This window comes from Canis lupus, chromosome 8, assembly GCF_003254725.2.
Source record: "Canis lupus dingo isolate Sandy chromosome 8, ASM325472v2, whole genome shotgun sequence".
In the NCBI taxonomy this organism is placed as follows: domain Eukaryota; kingdom Metazoa; phylum Chordata; class Mammalia; order Carnivora; family Canidae; genus Canis; species Canis lupus.
In genome coordinates this window covers 47,100,679-47,121,884 of record NC_064250.1, presented here as the reverse complement: position 1 = coordinate 47,121,884, position 21,206 = coordinate 47,100,679, and the positions used below count along the sequence as shown (strand labels likewise).

General features: G+C 48.0%; 1 protein-coding gene across 7 annotated transcripts in view; it reads left to right on the top strand.

Moving 5' to 3' along the window:
- The window catches only part of MIDEAS (mitotic deacetylase associated SANT domain protein), a 70,099-nt gene extending 49,729 nt beyond the window's left edge, over nt 1–20,370 (top strand). For 5 of the 7 annotated variants that reach the window (XM_025442372.3, XM_025442376.3, XM_025442373.3 and 2 more), the window contains 11 exons: nt 233–532; nt 5,829–6,174; nt 8,261–8,327; nt 8,782–8,924; nt 9,020–9,123; nt 9,627–9,702; nt 10,381–10,469; nt 12,632–12,781; nt 13,995–14,207; nt 16,187–16,383; nt 16,990–20,370. In XM_025442372.3, the coding sequence (XP_025298157.1) occupies nt 233–532; nt 5,829–6,174; nt 8,261–8,327; nt 8,782–8,924; nt 9,020–9,123; nt 9,627–9,702; nt 10,381–10,469; nt 12,632–12,781; nt 13,995–14,207; nt 16,187–16,383; nt 16,990–17,170 (1,866 nt within the window). In that variant the 3' untranslated portion in view covers nt 17,171–20,370. Of the gene's footprint in view, nt 1–232; nt 533–5,828; nt 6,175–8,260; nt 8,328–8,781; nt 8,925–9,019; nt 9,124–9,626; nt 9,703–10,380; nt 10,470–12,631; nt 12,782–13,994; nt 14,208–14,404; nt 15,904–16,186; nt 16,384–16,989 lie in introns of those variants that run through there. The other 2 variants (XM_049113700.1, XM_035719529.2) reach the window with 2 other exon arrangements.
- The last annotated feature ends 836 nt before the right edge of the window (nt 20,371–21,206 follow it).

Here is a 21,206-nt window from a genome sequence, read left to right as displayed (position 1 = left end):
GGCCTGAGATGGCCATCTGGGCACCCCTGTGCCAGGCCAGGATTGGAGGACCTGGCAGAAGGGAGATTATGGAGAGTATTTGGGGGTGTGGTGGGAGAAAAGACCTTCAGGGAAAGACTGTTGGGAACCACCGTGGGTGTTTGAGTTCCTGAAGCAAATGTGACTGGGTGTCCTTGACTTATTGGGACTTACCTTCTAAACCTTACCTCTGTTCCCCCTCCCTCTTCTCCAGGATGCCAGTGTCTCTGAGGAGAAGCGGAAAAGTGTGTTAGCTTCAACTACCAAGTGTGGGGTGGAGTTTTCTGAACCTTCCTTAGCTGCCAAGCGAGCACGAGAGGAGAGCGGGATGGTCCCCCTCATCATCCCGGTGTCTGTGCCTGTGCGGACTATAGACCCAACTGAGGCAGCCCAAGCTGGAGGTGTTGATGAGGATGGGAAGGGTCCCGAACAGAACCCCGCTGAACACAAGCCGTCTGTCATTGTTACCCGCAGGCGGTCCACTCGTATTCCTGGGACTGATGCCCCAGCTCAGGTATGAGAGGCTCCCCATGCAAATACTTTTAGTACCTATGTGCTCCTGGCGGCCTAGGACCCTATAGGAAAAAGGAGTACATGGTAATATAGGAAGAATTTAAGCAACCTGTGGAGATACTATTTATATTTTCCAAACCAAACTTACAGATTAATGCACTTACAGGAGACAATGAGATAGTTTTATATTTGAAATTGAGACTGCCTTGTAAAATCTAGGATGTGTGAATCTCTTTTATTTCAGGTCAGCAAATTTTAGCTTCTAATATGGGTCAGGTTTTGTGCTAGGCACTGAGATGCAGAGATATTTATTTGTTCTGTCAGTACAAACATATATGTTAAAATCTCACCAAGATTGAGGTTTTATCTACTTCATCTTTTAGATCTGTGTATTTGTTTTATACATTTTGGTGCAACGTTATTAGTTACATATTCATTTAGAAGTGACTTAGACACTTCATCTATGAAATGTCTCTTTTTATCTTTAGTAATCTTTTTGCCTCTTATTAAAGTCTACTTTGTGAAACATTTAGCTTTCTTTTGGTTAGTGTTGCAAGGAAGGGGATGGATGAGATGTGTATCTTGTCCATCGTTTTACTTTTAGCTGTTCTATATCCTTATGCTTAAGGTGTATCTTTCAAATGGCCTATAATTGGAGTTTGTTATTATCTGTTCTAACAACCTTTGTCTTTTAGAGCATTGATATGGTTTACATTTAATGTAATTACTTATATACTTGGGTTTGAATTTGCCCTCTACTGTTTGCTTTTGCTTTCTATTTATCCCATATTGCCTTTTCTGTTCCTCCCTCCACCCCCACACCTTTTTTTGGATTGATTGGGTTTGTTATTCTGTTTTCCCTCTTCATTAATTTATTAGTTATATACTTGTTTATTATTCTTATTTATTTACTTATTACTCTTTTATTTATTGCTCTTTTAGTAATTATCCAAGCAGCCTTTCTTTCCTGGATTAATGTGAGGAACTAAGCCCTACAACAAAGAATTTGAGTGACTATTTTCTCAGTTCACTGGAGGAATAGCACATAACTAGTATCATTCTAGATGCATAGGGGAGAAGCTAAGTCATTACATACAGTGAACACCTTATGACATTAGAGCTTAATTCTTTGGTTGAGAAGAGCTACTAGAGAGTAAAACATGTATTCTTGGCTTATTGAAATCTATATAAATTAGTATTTTACCTCTTCCAGAACAATGCAAAGTTCTTACAACTCTTTAACTCCATTTTCCACCAATTATAATTTGTAAAATTATTATTTTTTTTTGTAAAATTAGTAACATGTATTTTCATTCTCTAAATATTTTACAATTATCAGGATATTATAACATCATTGTTTTTTATTAAGTTTTTAATTCCAATATAGTTAACATATAGTGTTATATTTGCTTTGGCTTACAATCTTGTGATTCAACAATTCTATACATTCCTCAGTGATACCATTATTGTTCAGTTGTTGTTCATTTTAGATTTACTGAAAGACTTATTGTGTTTGTTGTTTTTCATTTCTTCTCATACCTCCAAGCTTCTACCTCGGATTATTTATGTGCTGCTTGAAGAACATCCCTTAGTATCTCCTTTAGTGTCTGTTAGTGATGAAATTTATTAGTCTGTGTCTGAAAAAATTTTTTAAGATTTATCTGAGAGAGAGAGTGGGGGAGGATAACTTTGCTGGTTGAAGAATTCTGTGCTGGTAGTTATTTTCTCTTGGCACTTAAAGGATGTAATTCTATTGTCTTTAGACTTCCATTGTAGTTACAGTGTTGGGAAATCACCATAAGCCATATTGTTGTTTCTTTGAATATAAGGTGTCTTTTTATCTTGTTGGTTTTAAGCTTTTTTTTTTTTTTTTTTTTTTGTCATTGGTTTTCAGCAGTTTTGTTGTTATACCTAAATATTGGTTTGCTTTGTATTTATCCTCTTTAGAGTTTGTACATTTTTTTCTGCCCCATTTTCTGTCTTCTTTCCTTCTGAGACTACAGTTATACATTTGTTAGAGTCTTTCACTATATCCCCTTTTTGTCTGTCATGCACTTTTCTATATTTTCCATTTTTCTCTTATCCTGGCCTTTCAGTTTACCCATTCTCTCTTTAGCTATATCTAATATGTTGTTAAGCCCACTCATTGCATTCTTATTTTTAGTTAATTTTTTTCAGTTATTGATTTCTATTTGGTCGTTTTTAGAGTTTCTAGTTCTTTGATGAAATTTTCAACCTTTTATTTTATTGCATAATTTAAGTTTTCCTAAAGTTTATGTCTGATAACTCTATTAGTGGGATCCCCATGGGTCTCTTTCTGTTATGTTACTTCTTGTTTTTAAATCATGTTTTGTTCTCTTGTATATCTGGTAAGTTTTAATTGCATGTCAGACATATATGAACAATTGTTGAGGTAATTAAAGACTCTGGATGATGTTCTTGTCTTCCAGAGAGGATTTATCTTTGCATCTGACAGGTAGCAAAGGGCATTAGCAATTCTGAATTGTTTTCAATTTATTTTTTAAAATATTTTATTTATTTATTCATGGACACAGAGAGAGAGGCAGAGACACAGGCAGAGGGAGAGGGAGAAGCAGGCTCCATGCAGGGAGCCCAATGTGAGACTTGATCCCAGGTCTCCAGGATCACACCCCAGGCTGCAGGCGGCGCCAAACCACTGCGCCACCGGGGCTGCCCTGAATTGTTTTTAATTTAATCAGCGATTAAGAGTAGAGGATTTTAAGTTGCTCATTATTCCATGTGAAGACTAGTTTATTTCTGATTCACCTTTATTCTGAGGATATAGCCCTTTGGAACCCCAATCCAAAGCCTGGGGGTTTATCAGGCTCTCCTTCTTCAGCAAGGTCTGAAGCCCGATTTTTATTCTACTAGCTCCTTGGATTTGTTAAAAACTCTGTTTAGTTTCTCAGCTTCCTAGTTACCTCTTCTACTAATGCATCCACCTCTAGGGAAAGCACAACTCCAAACGCTAGACTTACCTCTTTAATTTTCCTTCTTTTCCTATATTTTGGTTCTTCAAGTCTTTGCCAACTTATTTGCTCTCAGCTACCTTTAGAAATCTGGTTTTTATATAGAGTCTGGATTTCTTAGTTATTCTCAGCTGGAGAGTTAGCCTGCAAGCCTGTCCTCTGTAAAAAAAAAAGGGGGGGGGACCTTTAAGATTATTATGAGCAGGACAGTCTCTACTCTCTGGGATCTTATTCTCCGGTTGTGATAGAGGTTGGAGGCTAGAGGCCTCTGTCCTGAGGATGACAGGAAGGAGCTTGAGCAACTACATAGCTCTACATACCCATTTTATAGATGAGGAAGTAGGTCCAGGAAAGGCAAGAGACTTACATAAGTTCATACAGCCAAGTAATGGCAGAGCTAGTCCTGGAATTTGGATCTCCTGAATCCCCCCCTGTAGATAGTTGAACTTCACCAGACTTTAGGAAGAGGTTTATTTTGTTGTTATTTGTTTGTTTGTTTGTTTTTCTTTCTAATATAGGTATTTTCAATCTTGCACAAAAGTATAGAGAATGGTAAAATGAACCTCAATATTTAACCATCTCCTGGCTTTAATGGTTTTCAAAATACATTCTTTTTTTTTTTTTAAGATTTAATTTATTTATTCATGAGAGACACACACAGAGAGAGCGAGAGAGGCAGAGGGAGAAGCAGGCTCCATGCAGGGAGTCTGACATGGGACTTGATCCCGAGTCTTCAGGATCACCCCCTGCGCCGAAGGCAGCGCTAAACTGCTGAGCCACCCGGGCTGCCCGAGACATTTTTTTTTTTTATTTGTATCTCCACTTCTTCTGCCACTGGATTTTTTTTTAAACAAATCCCAAACATCATATCATTGCATTCATACATACTTAGGTTTCTATCTGAAGTACACTATACATAAGCTTCCTCCCTCCCTTCCTTTCTTCCTTCTATGTAACCTCAATATTATTATCACATCTATAAAATCAATACAGAAAATATTGTCAAATATTCAAAATAGTTTATTTGCATGTCCCTTATTACAAAATTACAAATCATTATACTAGCTGAGTTCGTGTTGGATTTCTTGTCTGGCAAGCTTGAGGGCCTTTGGCTCCACTGCATTTCTTTCTGTGCAATCATATTATTCCCCTAAGGAGGGAAGAATAAAGAATTTCATTTCTTCCTCGTATACAGAAAAAAGGGGGGGGGGCACAAATGGGTAAAGGACATGACCAAGACCTCATGGAGAGTCAGGAGCCTCTGCTGAAAGAGTTTGTGGAAATGGGACACTGGGAGGAGGAGAGAGCCTGCTGTCCTCAGGCCTACTCAGTCAGTATAGCCAGCCTCACCTGGTGGCCAGCTGTGCACCCAGAAAGGTGATTTGGATGTTGTTCACCCTCATAGAGTTCCATTCCTCTTTGAGGGGATAGGGATGGAGCAAAGAAAGGCCTCTATTCCCTTATAGCTGTACACCCTCTATTCTATACGGAGATCCATGAGGCATTACTGAGCAGGGGAAAGTGTAAGCTCAGAGGGCTCACCTTTGACAGCATGAATGGGCTAGTCTGTGTTAGTCATAGGACTAATACTATGAGGAAAAGTTCTGTGAGGACCAGACTGTCTTATTCATTTTGTGGTCCCATGCCCAGCTCAGGTCTTAGCACATAGTCTATCTAATACAGAGCTTGATAGCAGCCAGTATTTATTGAGTATTTACTACATATCAGGTACTGTTCTCAGTGATTTCCATGTATTAATTCATTCAGCCCTCATAGCTAAACCTTTGGTAGGCACTTATTATTCCCAGATTAAAAATGATGACGCACAGAAAAGTTAAGAAAATTTATGTGTTAAGTAAGGGAGGTAGAGCCCATTCCAAGCAATGCAACTACAGACCCTTGCCCCTTTACTGCTACAGTTCCCCATCCAATAGCATATTTTGCGTCAGGGGTTGGGAACTAGGGCCTGTGGGCCAAATCCAGACCTAAGAATGGATTTTACATTTTACAAGGATTATTTGAAAAGGATGGAGAGAAGGGGAAGAAGAACAGTATGTAATGGAGCCAGTGTGCAGTCCACAAAGCCTAAATTTATTCTCTGACCTTTACAGAAACAGTTTGCTGACCCCTAGCCTAGAGGAGATGGTAAAAGGGTTTTTGGGCCTGTTTCCTGTCTCAGGCTTGCCTTTTGGCAGGTGTAGTAGGCAGACTAAAGTTCCAAAGGTGAGACTGACAAGCAGTGGTCAAGTCTTCAGTTTTCCCAGCACATAGGAGGCTGAGCCATCTTGGTTCTCTTTCCTTCTCCAGGCTGAGGACATGAATGTCAAGTTGGAAGGGGAACCTTCAGTGCGGAAACCAAAGCAGCGGCCAAGGCCTGAGCCCCTGATCATCCCCACCAAGGCGGGCACTTTCATTGCCCCTCCCGTCTACTCCAACATCACCCCATATCAGAGCCACCTGCGCTCTCCTGTTCGCCTAGCTGATCACCCCTCAGAGCGGAGCTTTGAACTACCCCCTTATACACCGCCCCCCATCCTCAGCCCTGTGCGGGAAGGCTCCGGTCTCTATTTCAATGCCATCATGTCAACCAGCAGCATCCCAGCCCCTCCTCCCATCACGCCAAAGAGTGCCCATCGTACCCTGCTGCGGTCTAGTGAGTGACCCACCTTCAGGGGTCATGGGGGCAGGGAATGTGGGGAGGGAGGGCGGTGGGCAGGGATGAGACTCTACTTATAGGGCTGTTGGATATTGGGCTAGAATACTGTGGGCAAAGGGGCCCCACTCTCTTCTCTGAGAGAGAAAAGGAGATTGTCCTGGTTCAAGAACAGGCCAGGGTATGGGAGAGGGGTTTGAGTCCAACTGCTTGGGTTCAAATCCCAATTCTACCATTTACTAGGACTTGTGCAAGTCATTTAAACTCTCTCGGTTTCAGTTTCTTCAGTATTAAATGAAGATAGTATTTGGTTGATTCTGAAATTGCCAATTTCAACTATTTTTAGATTCACTAATAGTTTCCAACGGTTCAACCTAATAACCACCTCACAGGGTTGTGACGAGGTTCAGATGCATTAGCGAATCATGCCTGGAGCATCGTGTTTATTCCTAGAAGGTGGCAGATCCTGTCTCCTGGGAGTTGTTTTGGCCCAGAGCAGACATTTTGGGTGGCCTGGGTGGTGAATTGTTGGAAACCGTTGCCAATTTCCCAAAAGGATGTGTTTCCTCTGAAAAATGGGATAATCCTATCTCTTGGCGTGGTGGAGGATTAAATGTGAGTAAACACTAGGGTGAGGCTGCACCATCACCAGATTAACCTCTGACCCTGACCTCCCGTGGCCTAGCTCTCTGGTGCCCCCTGGTGTCTATGGGTGAGAAATGGCTCACCCTGGGCTGGCTGACCTTCTGCCCTCCCATGTACCCCTCCAAGCTTGGAAGCTTCTCTCCCTGCCTGGGTCGTGCAGGAAGAAGTTACTGTAGAGACCAGACTGGCAGCAAAGAGAGGCCTCCTGTCCATCCACGAGTATTTTTTTTTTAAGATTTTATTTATTCATGGGGGGGACAAAGAGGGGTGGGGGGGCAGAGACACAGGCAGAGGGAGAAGCAGGCTCCATGCAGGGAGCCTGATATGGGACTTGATCCCGGGACTCCAGGATCACGCCCTGGGCCAAAGGCGGCGCTAAACCGCTGAGCCACCTGGGCTGCCCCTCCATGAGTATTGAGCACTTGGGTGTAAAACATTGAACTGGGTCTTGTGAAGAGTCTCCACAGTGTTGGGGACAGCATAGTCTGCTCTAGAGAGTGTACAGGGCCATTAAAGAGTTGACATGGGAACCTGGGAGGCAGAAAAGCAGAAGTTGTGAGTAGAGTGGGATCAGCAGCCAGTGAGAGAAACAGACCCTAAGCTCCAAAGCCTGCAGAAGCTTCTAGCCTGGGGTGGTAAGAAAGGAGTCTGCAGAGGGTGGGGCTAGAGCTGAGCTTGAACCAGGAGGGGGATGGGGAGGACCTGAGGATGCAAAGGGCTGGCGGTGGGACTGTGCGGGAAGAATGATGAGCTGTGAGTAAGCAGTCGGCTGGGATCTGGGGTCCAGGTGGTGAGAGGCCTAGATGGAGGGGGAACTGCATGAGCGAGCTGAGCTGAGGAGTTCAGGTTTTATCTCAAGCTGCAGAGGAGAGTCCTCCAAGATTTTGTTTTTGGAGCAAGGGAATGTCTAGATCATACGGGGTGCTCAGATTAGCTCAGGAGAAACTGAGGCAGAGAACCCAACATGAAGTGAGAAGTATGAAACAGGGATTCCCCTTCACTACCTTGCTAGCATGCCAGAAGTTTCAGCTCTTTACTAGAGCAAGCCCAGGTTAATGTTGGAGTTAATTCTATAGTGTGGGAGCTCCTGGGGCAGGGACCCAGCATTGGGTATAAGTACTGGTAATACTAATAGCTAATATTTATTGAGGCTGAAGCTTTGTGCGTGATTTTATTCAGTCCTCATGTTAACTCTAGGAGGTGGGTAGTTATAGCCCCTCTCAGCAGGTGTGAAAACAGAAGCACCCACATGTTTGGCAAAGTCACAGTTAGTCGTCACAGTTGCAGGCTGAGGAGCCAGGATTCAGGGTGCCTGATTTTCGAGTGTGAGTCTCTGTGAGTCACTGCTGAGGCTCTTGTGCAAACAGAGCAGCCATGGAGGGTGGGGCTTGGGGGGGCTTACTGAAAGGAGGGTTTCACCAATATCCCTTTTGTCCCATAGATAGCGCTGAAGTCACCCCACCTGTCCTCTCGGTGATGGGGGAGGCCACCCCAGTGAGCATCGAGCCGTAAGTGCAGCCCTTCCTCTGGCCCATGGCATGAGGGTGGTGGAGTGGGGTCCAGTGCATGTGAGCCCTGGGAGGAGGGCCTCTGAAATTTCACAGTCGCCTCTGGGCTTTACTGCCCCACCCTGCTTCTGTGAGGAAGTCACTGGAAAAGGAAAGCACCAGCTCGGTTTAAATTTGCCTCTGAGGAGAAAGAGGATAGTCCAGGAGACTCCTTCTCAGTCTGTAAACCTGAAGCTTCTCTCCTTCCCAAACTCTGGGCCTTGTCTTTCTGGCTTTACCAGTGGCTGTTTGCTAGGCTGTCCTCACGGAAGCCAAATTCCCATACACCCAGTTGAAGCCTTGCCACGCTCAGCCTCTGCCGGCCACCCCCTGCTGCTTCTCCCACCCCAGGGAGAAAGATTCCCGATCCCCTGAAGAGGTGAGGCTTCATTCCCTGCCCTTTCCATCCCTGCAGACGCATCAACGTGGGCTCCCGGTTCCAAGCGGAAATCCCATTGATGAGGGATCGGGCACTGGCCGCTGCAGACCCCCACAAGGCTGACTTGGTGTGGCAGCCGTGGGAGAGCCTGGAGAGCAGCCGGGAGAAGCAGAGGCAAGGTGAGAGGGGACCAGAACCAGCAGGCGAAGGTGGGCAGGTGGGTGGGCGAGGCCCGGTAAGTGATTTCTTCTTTCCCTTCCCATGCTTGCTCTAGTGGAAGATCTGTTGACAGCTGCCTGCTCCAGTATCTTCCCTGGAGCTGGCACCAACCAGGAGCTGGCCCTGCACTGTCTACATGAGTCCAGGGGAGACATCCTGGTGAGACAACGGCCCTGGTAGAGGGAGGGACCCTCAGGGAGGCTGGCCTGGATCCATGTCTGCCGTGCAGGAGCCAGGACTGCTGATGCACTGATTCAAAGCCGGCAGGAGGGGTGGGCCAAGTTTGGGGTTGTAGGAGTTCCACCCAAGGCAGTCTTAGTTCCAAACTCCAGACTTGGCTGCCCAGGGTCCTCCTGTCTACCCCTGTCTCTCCCTGATTCTGGATCAGTGAATCCCCACCCTCAGGAAGGTTCATGTGTCTGTCTGCCCTGGGGGCCACATGCTCCCTCTTAAGAGGCCCAGGTTCCTGAGCAGCCCCACCCCCACGACCTCCCCATCTTGCCAGACCTCTTGTCCCTCAGCAGTGAAGCAGGGACAACAATAAATGCCCACCCTACTAAGAGGGTTCAAGAGGCCTTCTGAATTTTGCCTGGTACCTAGGATGCTCGGCCTGCCACTGAGACCCCTGCAGGGCCTTGACCTTTGCCTCACTTCCCCTTCAGGAAACGCTGAATAAGCTGCTACTGAAGAAGCCCCTGAGGCCCCATAACCACCCATTGGCGACTTATCACTACACAGGTGGGCCTGGGACCTGGAGTCTCAAGGGGTCTCCAACATCAGTGGGGCCCAGCTTACTGCTGAGTCCTGGGAAGGGGTGAGGAGGTGTGGGGGGTGGATAAGCCAAGAGCCAGAGTGATGGAAAGAACTGACTCCAAAGATGGGGTAGTCCCCCAGGGGCTTCCTGTGCCCTGGGGTGGAAGGGAGAGGGGTGTGGGCTAGTGGGAGCCCATGCAAGCAAAAAAAAAGCCCATGGTAAGGTGCAAGGGATAGGAGTCCAGGGAGTGCCATCCAGACTGGCATCGGGTGCCTGGATCTTAGACAACCCCTGGAAGGCCATGTCCCATCCTGGGCTCTGGACTTTTAAAAGGGACACTGACCGAATGGCATAATCACAGCAGCCACTGTCCCCAGTTCCTGTTGAGTGGCACATCTTGTCTGTGTCAGGTCCAGCCTCGAGGTCCCACGGGGTTATCTCAGGTCATCTGCAGCACCACTGGTGCAGTGGCTTCTATTCCTAGTTCCTGGCTCGCGAGTGAGGAGAGTGAGGCTCAGAGGCCAGTACGTGGCCCAGCTCTGCATGCCTGTGGAGACCCCCACAGATGGATGGTTTCACACTTCTCTGCGTGTCAGGATGGCCCCCTACAGTGCTCATGGCCCCATCCACCTCACTACTGTGGCTCCCTCTCTGCCCTGCAGGCTCTGACCAGTGGAAGATGGCCGAGAGGAAGCTGTTCAACAAAGGCATTGCCATCTACAAGAAGGATTTCTTCCTGGTGCAGAAGCTGGTAAGCTGGGGCTCTGTTTGGGGAAAGAGGGAGTGAGGGAAGGCCAGGAACTGACTGTGTGATTTGGGGCTCCCTCTGCTGGTGGTGGCCTCTCAGTCCCTTACCAGGCCCTCTGTGAAAGAGTTAGGTCCATGCCACTACGTATCCTCAGAGACAATTTTCCAAACAAAACAAGGGGAAGAGATTGGGCCTTTCCTGCCCTCAGTTCCAAGCCTCCTTCCCTCATGTTAGGGTAGTGTGGTCATGCTGGGGGTGCTGGGGGGTGCAAGGGGTGTCTCAGAGGGAGGCCTGAGTGGGCAGACCCAGTGGTGTCAGACTTCAGAGAGTGACTTGCCTGAGAGAGAACAGGAAAAGAAGGAGGGCTGCAGGCAGATGTGAGCCATTCCCCAAGGGGCTGGGCTGCTTCAAAAGCCACAATTAGCATGTGGAGGAGAGGTCACCCTAAGAATGAGGAGCACTGAGAGCCAGCAAGTGACTGTGTAACCTGGAGGGCCATTGCCCACTTCCTGTCAGACCCAGGGCTTCCTTCCAGTAACTCCGCTGACCAAGTAGAGGAGGCCAAGTCTCATTTTCCTAAATTGGATTTATCTTGTCCTCTTTCCCATGTTGTTCTGGGAGAAGAAAAGTGCTTTCCTAATCCAAGGGCTTGCATCCTTCCAGAAGCCCTTCTCACAAAAATCGGAGCCTTGTGGACCATGGAGGCGAGAGAGTTTCCAAGAATGTCTTTTCTCCTCCTCGAATTGTAGATTGTGCCAGGACAGCCCTGGGGACTGGGCAAAGTGCTGATAAACTCTCCTACAAGGGCCCTGTTGTGAGGACAGTCATTTGCTGGGTTTTAGTAACACTGCGTTCCCAGATTGGGCAATATTTCTGTGAAGTACTTGCCTGCAAAACTCACTCCGGTGCCCTTAAACGCCGTAATGAAAAGAGCAGACCATTAGTCATACGGATGATTGGAAAGAATTGATAGCAAAAGTGTAAACAGGATCTAATTAGGAAATTTTTGGCTTGGCCATTCCTGTGAGATTGGAGCACATCTGTCACAGATGGATACAGAGGGCACAGAGGACTGTCACTGACCCCCTGGGCTGTGTGGACAGGACTTCCCAGCTCCCTGGACAGCCCTGCAGTTGGCTGAGCAGTCTGGGAGCCTGGGGCAGAAAGGGCAGAGTCAGAGCAAATGGCCTGTGTGTGTGGGAAAACCAGTCCAGAAACTAAACCCAGTAGCCAGGTGGATTTGTGAAATGAGAGTGCTAGGATTTCAGACTTTGGGAAGCCCCTTGGAAGTCATCGACACATGAAGAGACTTGGCCTAAGGTCGCACAGCCATTTAGTGGCAGAGTTAGGAGTAAGACTTAGGCCCTCTGCTTCCTTTTCAGGTTTTCCAGAGCTTTCTTGTTAGTCTCCCTTGAGTCCCTGCCGGACACAGGACAGTTTAACATTTCTCTAGCCTCACCTGTCAGTTGCTATTCCCTGGGAAGGAATGACACTGCTCGCGTTAATGGAGTCTCTGTTGCCAGATCGGGCTGGCTCTGAACGTGGATGGCATCCAGACTTTTTCACCTGGAACTTTTTATTTTGAAACATTTCAAACTTTACAGAAAAATGGAAAGAATAGTACAATGAACACCCACATACCCCTCATTTACATTTACCAGTTGTTAACCGTTAACTAGCTTTCCCTCTCTCTTTCACTGTCTCTCTATAAATTTATGTATGTCCTATTTCCTGTCCTTCCATTATAACTAATCGTTAAAAGTAAGCTCTAGACAGCATGACATTTGATCATCTCTTAAAAACAAGGGCATCTCTTTCAAAACCACAATATCATTATCACACCCAAGAAATTTAGACTGATAACAGCAGTATTCTCCAATATGTGATCCTTATTCAGATCTCCCCAATGGCCTCATGTTCTTTTTAGCTTTTTTTTTTTTTTTTTTTTAAATAGTGCTGAAGCATTGGTTAATTGAACTGGTTGGTGGTTGTTCAGGGCATGCATTGGAGAAGCAGTTGTATTTTGGGCTTCTTGGGTTTAGCATTGGCTGAGGCTGAGGTTGAGATGGGGCTGAGGGGCACATGCATGGACGGGAAAGGCTGGAGTATCCCCAGGCAGGTGAGCTAAACCAGGAACTCTGACCTCAGTTTTGGCTTCAAACCAGATCCAGACCAAGACTGTGGCGCAGTGTGTGGAGTTCTACTACACCTACAAGAAGCAGGTGAAAATCGGCCGCAACGGGACGCTAACCTTCGGGGATGTGGATACAAGTGACGAGAAGTCAGCCCAGGAAGAGGTTGAAGTGGATATTAAGGTGACTCCCTTCCCAGCTTCAGCTGCTTAGAGCCTTGGCTGTGTCTGGGGTTAGGGACTTAGTTGGGAGCCTGAGGCCAAGCTCTCTGGAAGTCCATGGAGAGCAGAGAGAGGAAGGCAGTATCCCTGACAGCCCCAAAGAGCTGATGTCCTGGACACTGGACCTGGGCCGTTAGGTTCCCCTCTCTATCTGCCAGTGTCATGGTAACGATAGCTTGTGTTTGCTGCAGAACACTGGGGAATTTTCCCACAGTATTTACAGCAGCACTGACTTACTGTCCCCTAATAGCAAATCTTGAACACTGTTACCCAAACTTGAGTCATTCTTGTACAGCCATCATGAATATGTCTGCATCCTGCCACATGTCACTATCACCGTTTTTGTCACGTTCATCTACCACCTATACTCCCTCCTACTTCATATTTTTCTTTTTTACTCAGAAGTAAAAAAGCTCCTTTTTTACTCAGAAGAGAAATATTATATCACAGCCATAAACAGAAAACCAGGATTGTTTGCCATAGAAGGTACTAGTAGTAAAACGAAATATATATGAAAATCAAACAATGTTATTAAATTCTAGATAGATACCATTACCTGCCAAGGCTCTGAGTCTCAGGCCTAACTTCTGTTTAATTAAGACTGAAGAAGTATAAAAGACACATTAAGATCCAAGTTGAAACTTTGTCCTTAATCATAATCAGGATTGAAAGAAATCTGAAAAGCCAGTGTTATTTTATTTTCTGTCCATGTGGCCACATAACGTCATCTTGGGGTTCTAAGTGCACACTTGCTGACATGCTGTGCTAAAACCAGGAATGGTTTGGTCCTCATTTTGCAGGTGCAAGTGCCGAAAGCATTAGAAAGATAGTTTAGAATTGGAGCTAAGGCTGCTGCCGGGCTCCACCAGGGCACCTCGCTGAAGTATGTGTCTCTTGAATTGGCGTGCTTGCTCCCTGCCCCTGGCTCAGTCTCAAGTGCTCTGTGTCTTCCTGAGGGCTTCCAGGGCTCAAGACTCCCATCTTCTTTTGGAAGCCAACCAGCTGGGGTTGGGGGGTGGTGGGGGTTACAGAGGTGTAGCACAGGAGGCTGTGCTGGGCCAGGTCAGGCAAGCAGGATGAGCAGGGCCTAGTGGTCCCTGGTTGGGTCAGAATCAGTGCAGAATGGCTGTGTGACTGAGCTCCAGGCTCACTGCCCTCCTTCTTGTCCCCTGTAGACTTCCCAGAAGTTCCCTAGGGTGCCTCCTCCCAGAAGAGAGTCTCCAAGTGAAGAGAGGCTGGAGCCCAAAAGGGAAGTAAAGGAGACCAGGAAGGAGGGGGAGGAGGAGGTGCCAGAGATCCAGGAGAAGGGAGAGCAGGAGGAGGGGCGAGAGCGAAGCCGGAGGGCAGCGGCTGTCAAAGCCACACAGACACTACAGGCCAATGAGTCGGTAAGTGTGCCCTCCGCTGGGGGAGTCCAGGGCCAGAAGGAGGGCTGGAGCTGGGCCTCGGGGTGTAGGGGGGAAGGCAGAACAGGAACATGGTGATGACGATCATCATCATCACAGCAGGAAATGTACTAAATGCCTTATGCTTTTAGCTCATTTAATCCTCATAACCCTGTGTGGTCATTATTCCCATTTTACAGATGAGGAAAATGAGGCCCCCTTGAAAAGACAACTAGTAAACAGCCTGACTCCAAAGTCTGCTATTAATTTTCATACTCTATTGCTTCTGGATCTGAGACTCAAGAAGAAGGCTTTTGTGAAGACCTAAAAGGCGTGTGGGGACATTGGGGAAGCATTTATGAGTTGTAGCTCAGGCAGGCTCCCCGTAAGAGAGGTGTGTCCCCGCCAGGAATGTCTGACAAGAAGAACAAGCTGAGACCATGAGGACAACAACAATGGCCCCTGACAGGTGTTCTCCACACAGTGCCTTCCTGCCTGTTATCTTGTGGATTCCTCACGGTCACCCCATAGTGTTACCCTCTACCTGGAAGATAGAGGACACTGGGTTCAGAGAGGCCAAATGACTTGCCTGAGGTCCCACCCACTGTCCTTGTAGTGAGGCCCTCTGTCCACCATATCACAGACCAAGAAACAAGACATACTGGCCAGAGATGTTCCTTGTCAGGGAGAGGTCCCCTAAAAAAGAGTAGGGATGGGAAGGGTCTATTAGGGAGCTACTGAGAGAACCTTCTTCTTCTTCCCTTTTTTTTTTTTTTTTTTTAAAGATTTTCTATGTTGATTTGACAGAGAAAGAGAGTGCACAAGTGGCAGAGCAGCAGGCAGAGGGAGTGTGAGAAGCAGATCCCCTCTGAGCAGGGAGCCTGACACAGGGCTCAATCCCAGGACCCTGGGATCATGACTTGAGCCAAAGGCAGATGCCTAACTGAGCCATCCAGTTGCCCCCTGGGAGAACCTTTACAAAAAAATTCTGGGATCCCTGGGTGGCTCAGCGGTTGAGTGTCTGCCTTCAGCCCAGGGTGTGATCCTGGAGTCCCAGGATGGAGTCCCACATCGGGCTCCCTGCATGGAGCCTGCTTCTCCCTCTGCCAATGCTTCTCTCTCTCTGTGTTTCTCATGAATAAATAAAATCTTCAAAAAAAATCTGTGTTGTACACTTATGCTTGCACAAGACACTCCTTGCCCCACCCCAGACTGTAGATAGACAGCTCTTTTCTCCCTTCTGAGACTTAGCTGTGCTCCTTCTCCAAGAGCTGTGCTCTATGTACAAGCCCCATTGAGTTCTGCTGACTTTTGAGTATATTTCTCTATGAGGTCTACTCGTGTACATACTTAGGACTTCTAATGGCCCCCTGAGGCTCCCCTATCACAAGGCCCATGATTCCTATATCCTGAGTAGCACCTCTCAGCTCTGTGCCAGGTGTCCTGTACTCTTGGTGTCTGCTTGGCATTTCCCAGGGTGGCCCTTGTTATCTGTGCCTTTCACTAGAGCTTGAGCCCTCTGAGAGCAGGGATTACTGTCTGTCACCTCTGTATCCCCAGCACCTGGCACAGTCACATGGACTTGAATCTTATTTATGGAATTAAGGCATGAATGAATGGACTAAATGACTGAAAACATGCAAACATCATTAATTGAGACACCAAGCTGCCTCCCTCCCCCTGCCCCCCCCCCCCCTCCAATTAGATAGATGCATGGAGAAGTCCTATGGCAGCTAGGGCTTTCCCACAGAATTACTGTAGCAACAGCTTTGTAAAGATAGAGTTGGCCAAAGACCGGAATGGGCTGCCAAAAAGCGGTGAGTCCCTTGTCACTGAAAGGATTCAAGTGGATTCTAGGGGAGCACTTGGCAGGAGCCTAGGACCAGTTCCCTGAGATGCCAGAATGTATCTCTCTTTCCCAGACTTCAGAATGTATCTCTCTTTCCCAGACTTCTCACCTCTCCCTGTTTGATCCTCTCCAGGCCAATGACATCCTCATCCTCCGAAGCCATGAATCTAATGCCCCTGGGTCTGCTGGTGGCCAAGCCTCAGAGAAACCAAGGGAGGGGGCAGGGAAGTCCCGGAGGGCACTGCCTTTTTCGGAGAAGAAGAAAAAACCAGAGACATTTAACAAGACCCAGAACCAGGAGAACACTTTCCCTTGTAAGAAGTGTGGCAGGTAAGGTGGTAGGCCCTGCCTCCACGGGGACCTAGCAGGGTGGCCACCGCTGGGGGCAGAGAAATGTGCTTTCAAGGGGGATAGTGAGAGGTAGTCTGAGCTTTCACCTTGTCTGGTGATTGGCAGCAAGGGTTTCTAGGGCGGTGACGTCACTTGGCGGCTCTGAGAAGCAGCATGCTGGCGCTGAATCAGGCACCCTAGGAGGGTGGGGGTGGCCATGTGGGCGGAGCCAGTCCTGCAGAGCTGGGGCCCCCCACAGACACACCCACGTGGGGCACAACCTCGCTAGCTGCATACACACAGATGCACTCACATGGGGTGCACCCTTGCACAGGGGCGCATACATACACGCAGATGCACCTGCGCCCCCACGCGCGGGCACGCGCGCGCGCACAGACACAGACGCACCTGCGCATGTGCACACACACATACACATGCACTCACATGAGTATACCCTTGCACATTGTGTGCGCACGTAAACGGACACACCCATGCCGGGGCGCACCCTCGCACGCTGCGCACACACATGTGCATGCGCTGTCTGGTCTGGGGGGTCCTGGGGGCGCGGGGACGGCCCTCTGATGGGAGCCCCCTGCCCGGCTGCAGGGTGTTCTACAAGGTGAAGAGCCGCAGCGCCCACATGAAGAGCCACGCGGAACAGGAGAAGAAGGCCGCCGCGCTGAGGCAGAAGGAGAAGGAGGCGGCGGCCGCGGCGGCCACTGCGGCCGCCGCCTCCCCGCACCCGCCGGCCCTGCGCGAGGAGAGCAGCGCGGGGGAGCGGGGCTGAGCCCGGGTGCCGGGGCCGCCCCCGCCGGCACCCCGGGCCGCCGGCGGCCAGAGGAGAGCTCACGTGCACTGTTCTCCGAAGAAAACGAGACCATACAATAAACGGCTCTTTTATTTATAAAAAAGCCCCGGGAGCAGTCTTCAGGGCTGCAGGATCCAGTTCTCTCTGCGTCCCGCGGGGAAGTCGGCCTCACGCCCCCCTGCCTGGGCTGGGGCGCCCCTCGGGGCGCTCGAGCACCGCCGCCCGCGCAGCCTCTGCCCTTCCTCTGTGTCCCCGGCTGCCCGAGGTCGCCCGAGGTCGTCACCACGGAGAGCCGAGCACCAGCCCGCCCCCCGCCCGCCCCGGGAAAGTGTGTGGTCAGCTCGGAGAGGGAACTCAGCCTGCCACCTGTGCTGTCCCCTACCCTGCCCCGCGGCCACCTCCTCTGGGAGGAAGGCTCCCGAAGGCCGCTGGGTCGGAGGACGGTACCGGCCCTTTGCTGGGGGCTAGCAGCCCGCGGGGGGCCGAGAAGGGGTCTCAGATGTGGCGGGGAGGGGCCAGCCTGCGGGAGGGTCGGGGAGGCTGGAGGGAACTGTTGATAAATCTTGGCTCTTCCTGCTTCTCCCCTTTTTGCCAAACACCTTTTGGGCCCCCGAAGGCTGCCGAGGGGGCTCATCTGTGGGGCCCACCTGCTCCTTGGTGCAAGTTCCCTGCCTTGCCTTCCCCCTGCCCTTGGCAGCTGCCCCCTCACCCCATCCCACCTGGTCTAGCGCAGATATCCACAGCTCAGCCCCCAGTCCTGCATGCTGGAGATTTCTGGATCCTTCCCTGGGAGGGGGAGGTCTCCTAACCAGATTGGACAGGAGCCTTCATTCCTTGACTTGTGTCATTTGGGAGCTATTTATTTATTCTTAATATTTAATTTTTAACATCCTCTCAGGGACCAGGGGCCTCCTGCTTTCCAGAGGCCCAAGTGCATTTATCCCAAAACAAGGCATCTTCTTGGCATCCACCCCACCCCCCCATTCCTAACACCCTAAGGTCCCTCACCTTGTTGCTCTGGAAGCTCTTGCCAATACGAGTGTTAGTAGCCCTGAAAGAGGGTGGAAAGGTGTAAGGTGTCACCAAAGCCACACAAAGACTAGCAGAAGCAAGGAAGGTCAAAGGCAGTTCTCATTGCTACCTCTTCTCTGGCTGTATTTTCAAATTGCTCGAGGGGATTGGCTGGAAGCCAGAATTCTAGTTTTCTTTCTGGCTGGAGGAGGCCATATTTGGCATGGAGTCACTGAAGTGAAGGGCTGGAAGGTTCTAGAGGCCCCATCACTTCCCATAGGAGGGCCGCGTTATTTTTCTGATCTTGTTCTTCAGCGTTAGTTCTGTGAAACGTTCCAAGTGAACGTGAGCATAGGACAGGTCGGCAGGTTAGGAAGGAGCCAAAAATCCTGCTATTCTCCTTACTACCCAATAGCCTAAAGACATCCATGTTCCTATTTGGGAGCTTGGAGTGGGGAGGGAGTTTTGTTTCTAAACTATGCACTAACAGGTGTTTTTCAGCATTCAGTTATGCATGAATACAGTTCTTCAGGACCCCAGCGATAGGAGTAACAAAATTCTCCCCGCCAGACTCCAGGACGGCTACCTAGATCGTCAACTTCCCCAGTTAGTTTCCTCCAAAGGCTTCTTCCAGGACCCAAGTTTGCAAAAATCTGGTATGCCCTCCAGAAACAGGAGGGTGGCAAATTTAAGCTGTCTTCTAAATCACTTGTGTAATAAGAGTGCCTTCGCAGCTTCGCCCCAAAGTGCTACTTATGTTTCCTGAGGTTTTTTCTATTTAAACAGTATTTTGTTTCAGGCCCCCCTGTGGACATGTGGTAAGAGGAACCTCCTTGTTTAGAGAGATTCTCCTCCTCTACGCTCACAGGAATCAGACTAGGCAAATATTGGTGGAAAAAATCAAGGTGGTACCTCTGTATTAATTCCACCAGACACTGTATTTTCGAAGGGCTCGTGCTCCAGGATGGATTTAGATCTAGAATACACGGTGAAAGTTAAAATGTGTAGAGGGCAATGCCATTGTTCCAAGTGACCTGCCAATAAAGTAGGTGCAGCCATAGGAGCTGGGATGGGTATATCCTTTAATGGTGCTTTCTCTCTGTGAACACAGTAGGCTTATCTTTTTTTTTTTTTTCCCTTGTTCTCTTCTATTCAGAGCTGTTTGCTTTAAGAAGTTAAATGACAAACACCTCCAGCTTTATAATGTCCTCCCCACACCATCTCACATAGCCATCTTCCAGTCTCCATCTACACTTAGCTAAGGGCATGAAACTAACCTAGTGCCTGTGTCCCAGACCATTTCTGAGGTGTCTTACCCACCCAAGGAGACTGTGCTTCAGCGCACTGTCCTCCATGCCTTCAGCAGCCCCCCTCACAGCTAAGGTACACCCTCATCCCTTCTGACCCCACCACCACCCCTGGCACAGAGGTCATGTGCTGCTTATGTCTAGAGAATCCCCTATATTTAACTGCCTCAGTGACCTAACCTCTTTCTTCTCATGTGCCAGATGTTAAGATGAAGGAGGAATACAACACATACTCAAGCCTCAGCTGTTTAAATATATTTTCACTGGGGCTCTCTTTTTTTTCGAACGGTATTTATTACCAGACTGGCAAGCCTAACTCCTTAGGTTTACAGGAAGTATGCACATTTTTATAAAACAATTGTATGTCCTCCCCATATTTCGCTGTGTTAATGTTTGCCTCTAACAATTTGCAGCTGTTTCACCTTTTCCTCATTTGTCTTTAAGTTGAAGGTCTTGTGTGGAGGGGACAGCACAGGAACAGCCTTGACAGTCTGTAATTATTGTACAAATATTTTAATAGCATATAAATAAGTATATTCCTTTTATTTTGGAAAAAAAAAACATGATCAGACACTGCCTTTTGTGTGTTTGCTGCCTGTGGCACCCTTTTTTAAAAAGACTGTTACATATTAAAATAGTGTATATATATATATATATATATAAATATTACCTCTTTTGCTGTACAGTTGTGATAGACCAGACTGAAGATTTTATTTTTTGTGTGCTTTTTATAAAAAAGAAAAAATAACACACTAAAGTAAATCTTGCGGATGTGATTGTAATGTACCTATGTAACTTATTTACTTTTGAATGTTCTTCTGTATCTTTAAACCTTTTATTAAATAAGGTTTTAAAAATTCAGAGTTGAATGCTGTGTTCTTTTGGGGAAGATTTTCACCATCTGGGATTGACGTTAAGTAGGCCCTGTTTTGCTTGCAGGGGGTTGCTTGACATTTTTGAACCACAAGGAGGATTCTCTTTTGTCAGCTCTTTCTCGATACCAGGACAGGAAAAATAACACACTAGCGTTTTGCCTGGCTACGGATTATTGACTAGATACGGGTTTTTTTTTTTTTTTTTTTACAAAACTTTAGACAAGAAAAAGTCTCAACTCAGTGTCTCACACAAAAATATGAACACGGCACGCTTCCAACGTGTTAGTTTGAGGGGATGTATGGAGGGTGCAGAATGCAATCAGGTGGGACAGGGAAGCTGCGGTGCTAAAGACCGTATTTTCCTACCCAGCGGAAGACCAGTGACGGAGGCATTTGCAGCCTTAACTCCACTCCAGAATTATATTATCTTTTAAACAAGGTGCTTTGTTAAAAAAAAAAAAAAAATTTTTTTTAAGGGCACCTGGGTGGCTCAGTGTTTGACCTCCTGCCTTTGGCTCAGGTCAGGATCCTGGGGTCCTGGGATAGAGCCCCGCATGGGGCTCCCTGCAGGGAACCTGCTTCTCCCTCCGCCTCTGTCTCTGCCCACCCCTCATGAATAAATAAAATCTTTTTTAAAAAATGAAATAAAGGGCAGCCCGGGTGGCTCAGCGGTTTGGCGCCTGCCTTCGGCCCAGGGTGTGCTCCTCGAGTGCCAGGATTGAGTCCCGCGTCGGGCTCCCTGCGTGGAGCCTGCTTCTCCCTCTGCCTGTGTCACTGCCTCTCTTTCTGTGTCTCTCACGAATAAATAAAATCTTTTTTAAG